An 11157-nucleotide genomic window follows, 5' to 3' on the forward strand; every position below is an offset into this window, starting at 1 on the left:
AACATGAGGGAGTCATTCTATTTTACTGATAAACACAGCAGAAGATTAAAAGATATCAGTAAGTAAAGGACTATGATGGAGGTGAGAACCAGCCTCAGAGCACAATATTGGCTCTGACGGAGTTTACAGCTTTTTGCATGATCATTTTACAACCTAGATGATTAGCTGTCATAAAGAAAAAAACGGAAGAAATAGGAGCAAACAACATGTAAACAAGTGAATATTCACCTGAGAGACAACGAGTATTACATCAAATATTCAATGTGCCAGTCAAATGTGAGTGACATTAACTGAGCCAAGTCACTGGCTTTGATTTGTGATATTTACCAAACGCAGGTAGAACTCCAGCGATTCCACCAAGATCTGGCCCCCATTTTACAGGTTCTCCTGAGAGAAAAGCAAGAACGCCAGGTGAATGGACACCATGTAATGTGGAGTTGTGATACTTAAGAAATTGGTTACGAACAAACACACAAACACACTGTGAGGTATGTCACAGCAGAGAAAAAGGAAAGGAAAAAGGGGACACATACTTTAGAGGAGGCCTTTATCGTCAATAGACAGATGGATCTTTGATGAGTTCCCATAACCAAAATCATTGGTGACCACGCACTAATAAACTTCTCCATATGTGGCCCTGAAACTGTAAAGGTGCCCTTCAGATACATTCATAGGTCCATCTGTGCTCTCCTTGTACCAGGTGAAGTGGCTGACGGGGGGCTTGGCTCTGCTGGAGCAGCTCAGGTTCCTGACGCTGATGGACTGATGCACACTGAGGAGTTGTTGGGAGCATCTGGTGAAAATGGAACAAAGATAAGAGGAGAGAGAAGAGAAGCATCTGCATAACATCATGGAGGAAAAAAAGCTGACACCTCACAAATCCTTGTGTGCTGACAAGAAGCACCAAGAAAAAAATTGGCCAGAGTCCTTACCAAGGTTTGCATCACAGCAATTTCAACTTGAGAAGAAATTGCAACTGTTGCTGCTGATAAACCAACAGTGATTATTTAGTTTGACAGTAAAGAAGACGATCACTGAGTTTGTTGTCTGGGCTGAATCTCAGATGATGCAGAAAATGATAAGCCTTTCTTAAAACAAAAACCCTGTGCACATGTAAATGAAGTGTCATGGTTAACAACATGTGAGTAAAATAACCATCATGTGTCATGCTGGACTCAGAGCTGTTCTCTGTCTTTGAAAAGGGAATGTGGAACTGTCACTGACTAATCTCTTTTTGCATGTCACTAGTTTTCTCATGAGAAAGTATTCAGAGTACAGGAACTTCCTTCCTTTCAGATAGAACACACAAGAAGTGGCTTTTTTTTTCCTTCCTAATCGCACAACCCAAAAACATATCAACTAAAACTAAACTAAAACTTTTCTACAAGCACAAGCTCCTGTTTGTTTTTGTGCTTGGTTGTTGTTGGTTGTTTTTCTGCATGCAACTGGCCTAAAATCCAGGAGCAGAGAATTCCACCTGGATGGAGGCAGGCAGCAGAGAGAACTAAGGAGTGAAATGAGAAAGATGAGGGTTTTTTTTCCATTTCTTGACTAGCTTTGTTAATGAACACCAATGGGACGCCACTGTGATGCGGCAGGGGGAGGCCTCAGAACGGGAGAGAATTACCCATCTAACACGGGGAAATGCTTAAAATGGTTTGCAGACCCTGATTTCTCTGCTTTGTGTTCCAGTAGATGAGTGCAGAAAGGCAGTGTACGTTAGGGCTGGATGTCATGGTAAAGGAAACAGAGAGAAATCATGAGCGAGGAGGGACTGCAGCATTATGAATATTTCAGGCTACTTCTCAGCACCCGGCTGTGCTCTCATTGCACGCCGCTATTATCAGTTCCAGCCTGCTATAGTGTATTTTTCTCTGCCATTGTAAGAGATTTATTATGTAGTTAGAGGTATTTGATGATTCAGCTTTAGCAGCAGTAAATTGGACTCTCTACTACTAAAGTTATATTTCAATCTGGCAGTGAAGTGCTTTGTAGGGATGCCTCCCTGTTGAGTGGTTATTACCGGACTGAACGAGTGGAGCTTTTTTGTTTTATTCTTTTTTTATTTTTTGCAATGCAACAGGTTCATAATGTATGCATATGAATTCATATCCATGAACCGTACAATCAGTGCAATTCAAACGTGTTAACGTCGGGCCTTCATTTCCTTCTCTCGGCCTCTTTTTCTAGACTGCCAATGGTCGTCAGGCGTTTTTCTTGGCAAGTGTGACTGAGCTTGCCTCTTGGTCTCGGTGCTGTAAGACGGAGGTGTAATGTGGCGTTGGCGTTTGTGTGGCCTTCCGTAGGGAGCAGAATAATGGCGGTCAAAGGCAGACTTGATATTTTTGGATGGATGAGATGTTTTGTTTACATCCTCATCTTTATGATGGAGCTTTCTTTTGCCCCTGACCTATCTGAATGTGTCGTCTGGTTAGCGGAGCAGGGGTGTTGGCTGACGTGTTTGAGCCGGACAAGGCCAGCGGTGCTACAGCGGGGCTGCCGTGGTGATGGACGCACAGATTTACCTGTTTTGTTGCAGAAGGCCTCCATCGTTTTAAAGCAAGACCTAACACTGCAGCAAGACAATAAATCCTTTCATGAGCGCTTCATGTTTTCATGTCTACAAAAGAACACCTACATGCAGGATGCTATCCAGAGAGGTCAGCTTTAACCTTCTGCTATCCTGGGACTGAATCTTTGTGTCTTTGTATACCTGTTCTTGTGTCTAATAGTATATTTGTTAGCAATGACATTCTGAGCACATCAGGCTTGGACAAACACCAACACAGAGCATAAACATGAGAACAAGAAGGAAGCACATTTTGAGTAGGTACCTTAAGTTTCCAAAGAGAAGAGGCACATTGACGGCTTCTTTGGAAAAAGCGTGTGAGCAGATGATCCGGCGGCTGACCCTGCGTCTCCACGATGTACCTCATCTGTAAATACAACACATAAAGTAAGGGCTGGGAGCTTTTGATGAATTCTTTATGGATTCTTTTTCTATCCTATCTTCAGGCACATTAACTCTTATCAGATATATATATATATATCTGATGTGTGCACATGTTAAAAAAAACAGATTTTTAAGAATCGCTGAAGTGCTGCTTACTACATCATATGATGAATTGCCAGGATAGAGCAGAGTGCCGATGTACAGAGCAGCAGCGATGCAGCCCAGAGACCACATATCTATGGCCTCTGTAAATGGGAGCCCCAAAATAATCTCTGGAGATCTGAGAGAGGACAAGAACCCAGAATCATACAGTTATGAAAGCTACTGCCAATATTTTGGAGCACAATGAATTCTGCTGGCTTAACACCCTCATAAAGACATTGACAGTTAGTGTTAATGGATAGTGGGACAACGCTAAGAGATCAGCTATGATTGCAGTTACTCACCGGTATGGACGGCTCTGAATGTATGAGCACACCTTGGCTTTTGAAACCTCGCATGCCAGGCCAAAGTCAATCACTTTGACTCTGTATGGCTGCTGAATATGGTTGACCAACATCACATTTTCCAACTTGAGGTCTGCGTGTATTAATCTAATACTCTTCAAGTGTTCAAGTGCGTTGGCAAGCTGAAAAGTCATGAATATCACACATTTAACATTTATTTCAACTATTTATCAGCATTTTTCAATGTTTATACTGTTTACATCATAACACATTAGCCTGCTTGATGATGGGTCTGATCTCACTCAGAAAAAGGGGTCGAAAGAACCTTTCTTTCATCAAATCAAAGAGGCTTTTGTCCAGGAGTTCAAACTCAAGGCAAATGTAGCCATTGTTATTGAAAACCTGGTACCATTGAACAATGTCGCATTTGTCCGCGTTCAGTGATTTCAGCTTCTCAAGTATGACCACCTGTGGAGGTACGTCTGGTCAGGCAGATTCTAAATGAGCTTTGCAGCTAAGAACACAGCTGAATGAACCAAAATCTAAAGGATGACCATACAGCACAAGTCTAACTTTGATCGTCACGTAGAGCTTACGTACCTCCGCATTTGCCTTCTCAGCTTGGTCGTTCCTTTTCTTGACCATTTTGATGGCGACCGTCTTCGAGTCATCCATCCTTGTGCATTTTGCCACTTTTCCAAAGGTGCCCTCTCCCAAAATGGACTGCACCTGGTATCGGCAGGATTTGGAGCTGAGCCAGCCCCCTTCAACTAACTTGCCCTCCTGGACACATGGAGTGGGGGACGTCTTTGATGCCATCACAAGCTGAAAACAGGATGGATGTGGACACAATATTGTGTCACAATGTAAGAAATAGCATTCCCGTCAGAGGAATACTGTATAGGCATAGGAATACTCTACTGTCTAACTCTAAACTGTCTAACCCTAACCCTACGTTGAATCAAATGTTGTGAGGAAAAGTATCAATTCTAAGATAAGTTGGCAAACTGAACATACTTACCAATCACAGGATTTGATGTTAGAGGAAAATTCCAGTGCTGTCAAAAAAACGTCCAACGTAGAAAGATGGGTTAAAATGGAAAGGCAATCCAAAATCCAAATATGAAACGCTGGCTGTTGAAATGTGTCGTCACTGTCTGATGCACACACCGACTGTGGAGCTTGTTATTGTGCCTTGAAGTTGGTCATTCTGCTCTATGACATCATTTGCCTTTGATGTAACATTCCGAACAAAGATTCTGATGAAAACTAAACTGTGGAGTAAAGATCAACATGGTACATATGACATAAAATATGTGCACTAATAACACAAAAATGTAAACACTTTGATGAAACCTATTACAAACTGCTACTTACATACTGTACATATGCTTACAGCGGGGACATACGGCGTATGCATCCAAGTCCATGTTATCTACAATATTGTCCAAAGTTTGTGTGACCACCTTCCCTCTCTGTGACAGGAAACATTAGATTGAATAAGAAAAATAGAATTGTAGATATTTTTAAGAGTATATAGAGCCATACAAACCTTATTATGGATATCTCATTCTGATTAAAGTCATATCTTCCCACAGAGGACATGTCATGATCACTCTCGACACAGCAGCATGCGATACAGAGCGGAAACTTTTACCTGCAATGTTATTGGATTTAAAACTTTGTCCAAAAGACAGCAAATGGCAGTAACAAAAAAAAAAAAAGAATATTTATTTAACCTGTTTTGTATAACAACTGCCAGTTGACAGAGTTTTGACAGAGTCACCAGAGTCACCAGATTTCTGGATTAAAATATCCCTTGGAAATTAGAGCTGAAAGGCACAAAGACAACTCTATGGGGACTGTGTCCTCCAGAAGATCATGAGCTCAGGAGGGGAACCTTTAACAACATGAAAGTGCTGCAGTTTTGCAGTCCAAGGACACTCTTTTTTCACTCCGTATGTTCTGCCTAGTTCTGGGTCTTCCATCACTTCCTGCACTTGTCTGTCATGCCTGTCTTTGTCTCTGAGCTCAAAGGCACTTATGCTTCTTCTTCACTGCTCACCTGTTTCACAATGGACTCATCTACCTCAGAGTCATACTCCTTAAGAATCATATTCACCTTATGATGCAGAAGTGGCTCGGACAAATAATGTATCTCACAAAGCTGTCTGATAACTTCCTGTACAGAGCGCTCAGGTATGTGTGCTTTAAGGCCGTTTAAGGACTTGAATGTACACAAACAAACCTGCTGCAAACAAGGAAATAGCAGCGTCCTTGTGTAACTTCCATGTTTTAACCCGTAGTGTTTAAATAGCTGTGCCCCCTTCTCACTAATAAAACCACTATATTTACACTTCCACTCCATCTTCAGCTTGCCAAAGATTCATGACCTTGGCTGTACGTACACTTTTAGTCACCTAGTTCCTACGCACATTTTATAAATGAGGTCCCAGTATTCATTTGAAAAAAGAGATTTGAAGTTGAAAGTTCAAGTTTTGATATTGAAAAACTAAATGAATTACTGTATTTTAATCCAAATCTTTTCATTTTGTCTGTTGTGTTGCAGCCATCAGCCTGAATCATACAGGACTAAGGACTAATTTTGACTAATCAGTTCATTTTACAGCAGTATTTAGCGTTAGCCTAGCTATAGGTGTAAAAGCCCTGAGAAGGGGAGTGTATAATATGTGACACTGATGTGCGCTTTTCTCTCGTCACTTGGATGATGATTGAAGAGGGGAAGCGGGTTGTCCCTTGACATCAAAATGGTACACTCCCTCTGGTGGTGGCCTCCAGTAACTACCACTACTCACTGGTGTCATAATGAACATAAAACAAAAGAGAGCAGAGAAATGACCAACACATGTTGCTATTTATTCTGCTTTGGGAAATCTCCATGTTGTTGGTGTGTCAGGGGCTTATGCTTGTTATCAAGTAATCCATAATTGGGCCAAATGACGCGTGCGATTGGCCAACTCCAGCTGTGGACCGACGTCGGTTGCCAAGCTCTGTTGGTTTTGTTAAGATAGCCGTCCCAATTCTAAAAGTCCCGTCCATCCTTGATGCCCCCCAAAAAACATATTGTGTTTGAAAATCAGCGATGTCCACGGTGATGAAAAGGTTGCAAACCTCCGGTATATATGTTACACTTAAAAGAAGGAGGATCTTCTTGTGTAGCACATTCACTTTTATTGTGTAGGAACAGCAATAAACACACACATCAGTCCTCAGCATCTGTGCCTCACCATCTCGCTACTGCTGTCTAACGTCTCGCTCGCTCCACTACTGAGCGGCGTCAGCTACCGAGGCCGTTTAGACACAGCGCCCTCTGCTGACCAGGCGGTCCCACCGTGTAAATACAAACATTCATGAGCAAATAACCCAAAACCATAATCAACATATCACAAGGTGATTTCAGCCTGTTTTCTAAAGTCCTTCGCTGTTAACAACATACAAAAAAAAGGTATTTTGGTCAAGTCCCAATGTCTCTGAAAACACCTTGCGCCACATATACCTTTGGGGAACAAGACGGACGAACTGGCAGCGCTTGTGAAGACCCAGAGGGAATACCGTGACTGTAGCATATGTTGCTTCAGTGAAACATGGCTGCACTCGAACATCCCGGACAGCAGCGTTGAGGTCCCAGGTTACAGTTTGGTACGGGGAGACAGAGACTTTTCCAAATGTCATGAAGGAACGTCTCTATAACCCAGACATCGAACTGCTGGCTGTAGGAATGCGCCCGTATTATCCACCAAGGAAGTTCACGTCCACCATTGTTATCACTGTTGACATCCCCCCGTCAGCTGATGCAGCGGTAGCCTGTGACGTCATCAGCTCCACCGCTGCCAAACTACTGACTGAACACCCAGATGCATTCATGTTATATATTTTATTCCCTATGTGTAATGCTGCTGTTACACTGCAATTTCCCAGTCTGGGATAAATAAAGTATCTATCTATCTATCTATCTATCTATCTATCTATCTATCTATCTATCTATCTATATACACATATACACGGACTGATCTGTGGCAACTTACCGTTCAGTTTAATAATTAGATGTTTACTGTAAAATGTAACAGTATCCATAACTAAATCTACTTAAGAAAACAGAGTTTGTACTTGGTTACATTCCACCACAGCTTTTCCAAGGGTCCATGAATGCAACAACCCAGTGGATTAAGGCTGCACACCCTGTGGTGTAGCAGCAATTAAGCCTTGCAGTCCCTCTGGTAAGTGCACCATATTATTTTTTAGGAATTACCTTCATGTAACAATTCATGAGCAGTTTTTGTTACTCTTAATGAGAAATGTAGCTCCTTTATATGTACACTTTATTGTGTTTTATGAAGTGAGCTAACCTGCACTCTTTGATTTTCTGCTTTAAGTGTGAGACAGATGACTGACTGTGTTTTATCAACCCGTGTACCAGATGCAGAGAATTATTGGCGGCTTTTGCCAAAGTTTAATTGGGCAATTATTTTCAATCAAGCTCACTGGCACCACGCAAGCATTTCAAAACAAAAGCTGATGTAGCTTATTTTTATCTTTAGCCCAGTCCTGGTTTAGAGCCTGATTTTTGGACTGTGTGGTGGCCTGATAGTGGGGGGACCAAAAAAATGATAACTGATATGTTAACTGAAGGATTGAAAATGTCATGATATTCTGATGTTTAACAGAGAACTGCTAAGGGATTGTTTTTCATTTTCTTTTCATAGCTGTAGCTCATTTGATGTGTGAAACCCACAAGGTATATTTCTTCTCTATTTGGATTAACTGCTAAGGGTAACAGTCAAGGTTATAGATTTTGAAATGATTTCTTTCCCCAGTTTACTATAGATGAACATAATGTGTCGAGTACTAGCACAAAACTGTGGTTCAGCCAATTCCCTACTTAGTGAAGATAGAAATGTTACATCTACTCCTTACATTCATCCTGGGAGGGACAGTTCATGTGCCACTGTAGATGCTGGGGTGGATGTTAAGTCTGCACTTGTTTTGGAGATGATCATTTAGAAAGGATGTTAGCTCGTTATAGTTGTTCAGGTTTTTACTGAGGGTTGGTTTTTCTTTAGCGTTAAGAAAGGTAACACATCTTTCACTTTAAGATTTGTTTGTTGTTCATACTTGTTCAGGTAAATAATGTGTAAAAAACTAAGAAAGAAAAAAATGCAGGGATTATGTTATGATGGGATGAGGGTCTGTTAGATAAAGTCACTCTGGAGAAGATTCAGCACCTGCAGGATGACGACAGCAAGAATGTACGAAGACAGAGTTCATTAGCTGGAGGTTTATTTGTTGTTCATACTTGTTCAGGTAAATAATGTGTAAAAAACTAAGAAAGAAAAAATGCAGGGATTATGTTATGATGTGATGAGGGTCTGTTAGATAAAGTCACTCTGGAGAAGATTCAGCACCTGCAGGATGACGACAGCAAGAATGTACAAAGACAGAGTTCATTTGGGCTGACACATTGAGGAAAACCACAGGTGCACACTTGACAGCTGACCTTTGACCCTAGGGAAGGTCGCGCATTTCCGCGTTCATGAAATATTGAGAAAAGGAACACTCAATAAAAACTGAGTGCATTAGGGCTACTATGATCACTTTAAAGATAGACTGCTGTGAGTACACTGGGGATACTTTTTAAAATCATAAATCATATTTCATCAAGTGCATTGCAGTATGGGTTACTGTTACTTTATTTTAAATCTGTGCAGCAATTGTTTATTTATTTATTTATTTATTTATTTTTTATGTGCTCTACAATATGATAGAGAATGACTTGACTTGACCTGAAATTACCTGACTGCTTTACCAACATAGTCCTAAGTTTGGGTTACACATTTGATATTTAAAGTATCTCTAAGTATCTCTGAGTGTCAGACTGGGACTCAAAGCACATGTTCAAACAAATACAAACACAAAGAAATTTTTATCCACAATATTTTTAACAATATACACATTTATATAACAATTTTATGAATATAAAATACAATACAAAATAAAAAAGCAACAAAAACTATATACAAGAACACAAGAACCAACTTGACAATTACTTGGATAAGTCCCTGACAACCACCCTGACCCTTTTCATCAGGGACTTTTTGCTGGGTGAAAATCCAACTCTTTCCTTAAACTTCTTCGCCCGTATTTGGGCATCAGAAGGCCCCAACCTCTTCTTCAGTCTCTCCTTTAGAAAAGGCACCAATTGAGCTCAGAGAATGTGGACTGTGGCGTGATCATGATTACAAGGATTTAACTTACTCTGACCAGTTCCTCCTTCTCCTGGATGGGTCTGTTGTCCTTGTCTGAGGGGGAACTGCAAGTGGTGGCGGTGGCAGAGGTGGAGTCAGGAGTGGAGCTGTCCTCCATCAGAGACACACAAACAGCTCCTGGAATTTTTAGGCCCTGCCGAGGTTTTTGTAAATTGCATAAAACCTGTCCTGGGTGGCCACGCTGTGGCACATAAACTCTGAGAGGTTTTGCCGACCAACAGCGTCATTCCTCTCCAAGTTCTAAAAACAGAAGATCAGCCTTGGGTCAGTATGGAGTGAATCTAGCCGGTGAAGATCAAGTGTCAGGTGTTTGTGATACTCACGTATGTGGCCACAGCAGTCCTGATATCCAGGAGGGTCGGTAATCCCGGCAGGCCCATCTCGGCCCAGGTCTTCCGAAAGTAACGGACCAGATCCTTGGCCTCTCCCCGGCCCAGGCTGCTGAAAAGTAGTTGGTGGTGGGGACAGCTCTTTTTTTGTAGCCTGAGCCACTCCCGGCACCAGCCGTATTCTTCCGCCGTCAGGTAAACCTGGGCGAGTCTGTATTTTTACCGTGTTGTGAAAGTAATGCCATTAAGATGTTGTTTTATATAAGACTTGCACTTATAAGATCTATAAGGCCTTATCGTCCCTGAACTCCTTCATCTTCATCTTGGTGAAGACCCCGGTCCTGTGGCTGTAAATGGAGGCCAAGAACGCAGCCAGGTAGCCAAAAAACCGGTACCTGGTTGGGGGGTCTTTCGGCCGGGCTTTTCTGATGTCCTCTGAAATGGGAGCGAGGGAGAGACAGAGAGAAGAGAAGAGACGAGTTGTTGTCTGTGTCATTTTAATTGAAAATTAAATGTTAACGTTGATGAAAATATTCAAATGAGTTTTTATAGGAAAAACACACAGGGGTATACAAAGAATAGTTAGACATGATAAATGTTTGTGTCTAATATTAAGTCGACATCTAGCATTCACACATCTCTGCATCTGAGACCTGTTTTGAGTCAGTAACAGGAACCAATAATAAAGTGTACTCAGCGGAGCTCAAATGCACCCATACTGAAATGCACTTGATGAAATATGAAGTATGGTTAAAAAAAAAGTATCCCCAATGTACTCGAAGAAGAACAACAATTTGGACGCATAAATGATTTTATGACCTTGACAAACACTGCTGAAATATATCAGTCTGGTTTCAGAAAATATCACAGCATGGACCACTTGATGTCCTTTTTAACTGTATTTCAGATTCTGGATGAATTCTGGATGGCAGACAACTTTCTACAGCTCAACCAGGACAAAAGTCAGGTTTTAGTAATTGGTACAGGAGACCAGAGAGAGAAACTGGCTAGCAAAGTACAAGCTGTCTCTTTCAGCCCATGTCAACAAGTAAAACATCTTGGTGCAACATTTAACGCAGAACTGAACTTTGAGGCTCATATAAAGGACGTCACAAGAAAGGCATTTTATCATTTAAAGAACAATG

At 41.4% G+C, this 11157-nt stretch overlaps 1 protein-coding gene across 1 annotated transcript; it reads right to left on the reverse strand.

The window, feature by feature from the left end:
- Nucleotides 1–612: 612 nt before the first annotated feature.
- On the reverse strand, nt 613–10063 carry LOC115038356 (homeodomain-interacting protein kinase 1-like). Its single transcript, XM_029497215.1, has 8 exons — nt 10007–10063; nt 9673–9774; nt 4000–4224; nt 3676–3867; nt 3400–3581; nt 3110–3233; nt 2932–2936; nt 613–793 (listed from the first exon to the last, which is right to left on the reverse strand). The coding sequence occupies exons 1-8, from the start codon at nt 10061–10063 to the stop codon at nt 613–615; spliced, it is 1068 nt and encodes a 355-aa protein (XP_029353075.1).
- Between the last annotated feature and the right edge of the window lie 1094 nt (nt 10064–11157).

This window comes from Echeneis naucrates, unplaced genomic scaffold (assembly GCF_900963305.1).
Source record: "Echeneis naucrates unplaced genomic scaffold, fEcheNa1.1, whole genome shotgun sequence".
In the NCBI taxonomy this organism is placed as follows: Eukaryota; Metazoa; Chordata; class Actinopteri; order Carangiformes; family Echeneidae; genus Echeneis; species Echeneis naucrates.

Bases quoted from the DNA above. Each gene is read 5' to 3' on its own strand.
- LOC115038356 (XM_029497215.1), bottom strand. From the start codon at position 10,063: ATGGGCCTGCCGGGATTACCGACCCTCCTGGATATCAGGACTGCTGTG. The intron at 3,868-3,999 runs GTACGTAAGCTC...GTACCTCCACAG, and splicing joins CTGAGAAGGCAAATGCGGAG to GTGGTCATACTTGAGAAGCT. The intron at 3,234-3,399 runs GTGAGTAACTGC...GTCCTCTCTCAG, and splicing joins ATTCAGAGCCGTCCATACCG to ATCTCCAGAGATTATTTTGG.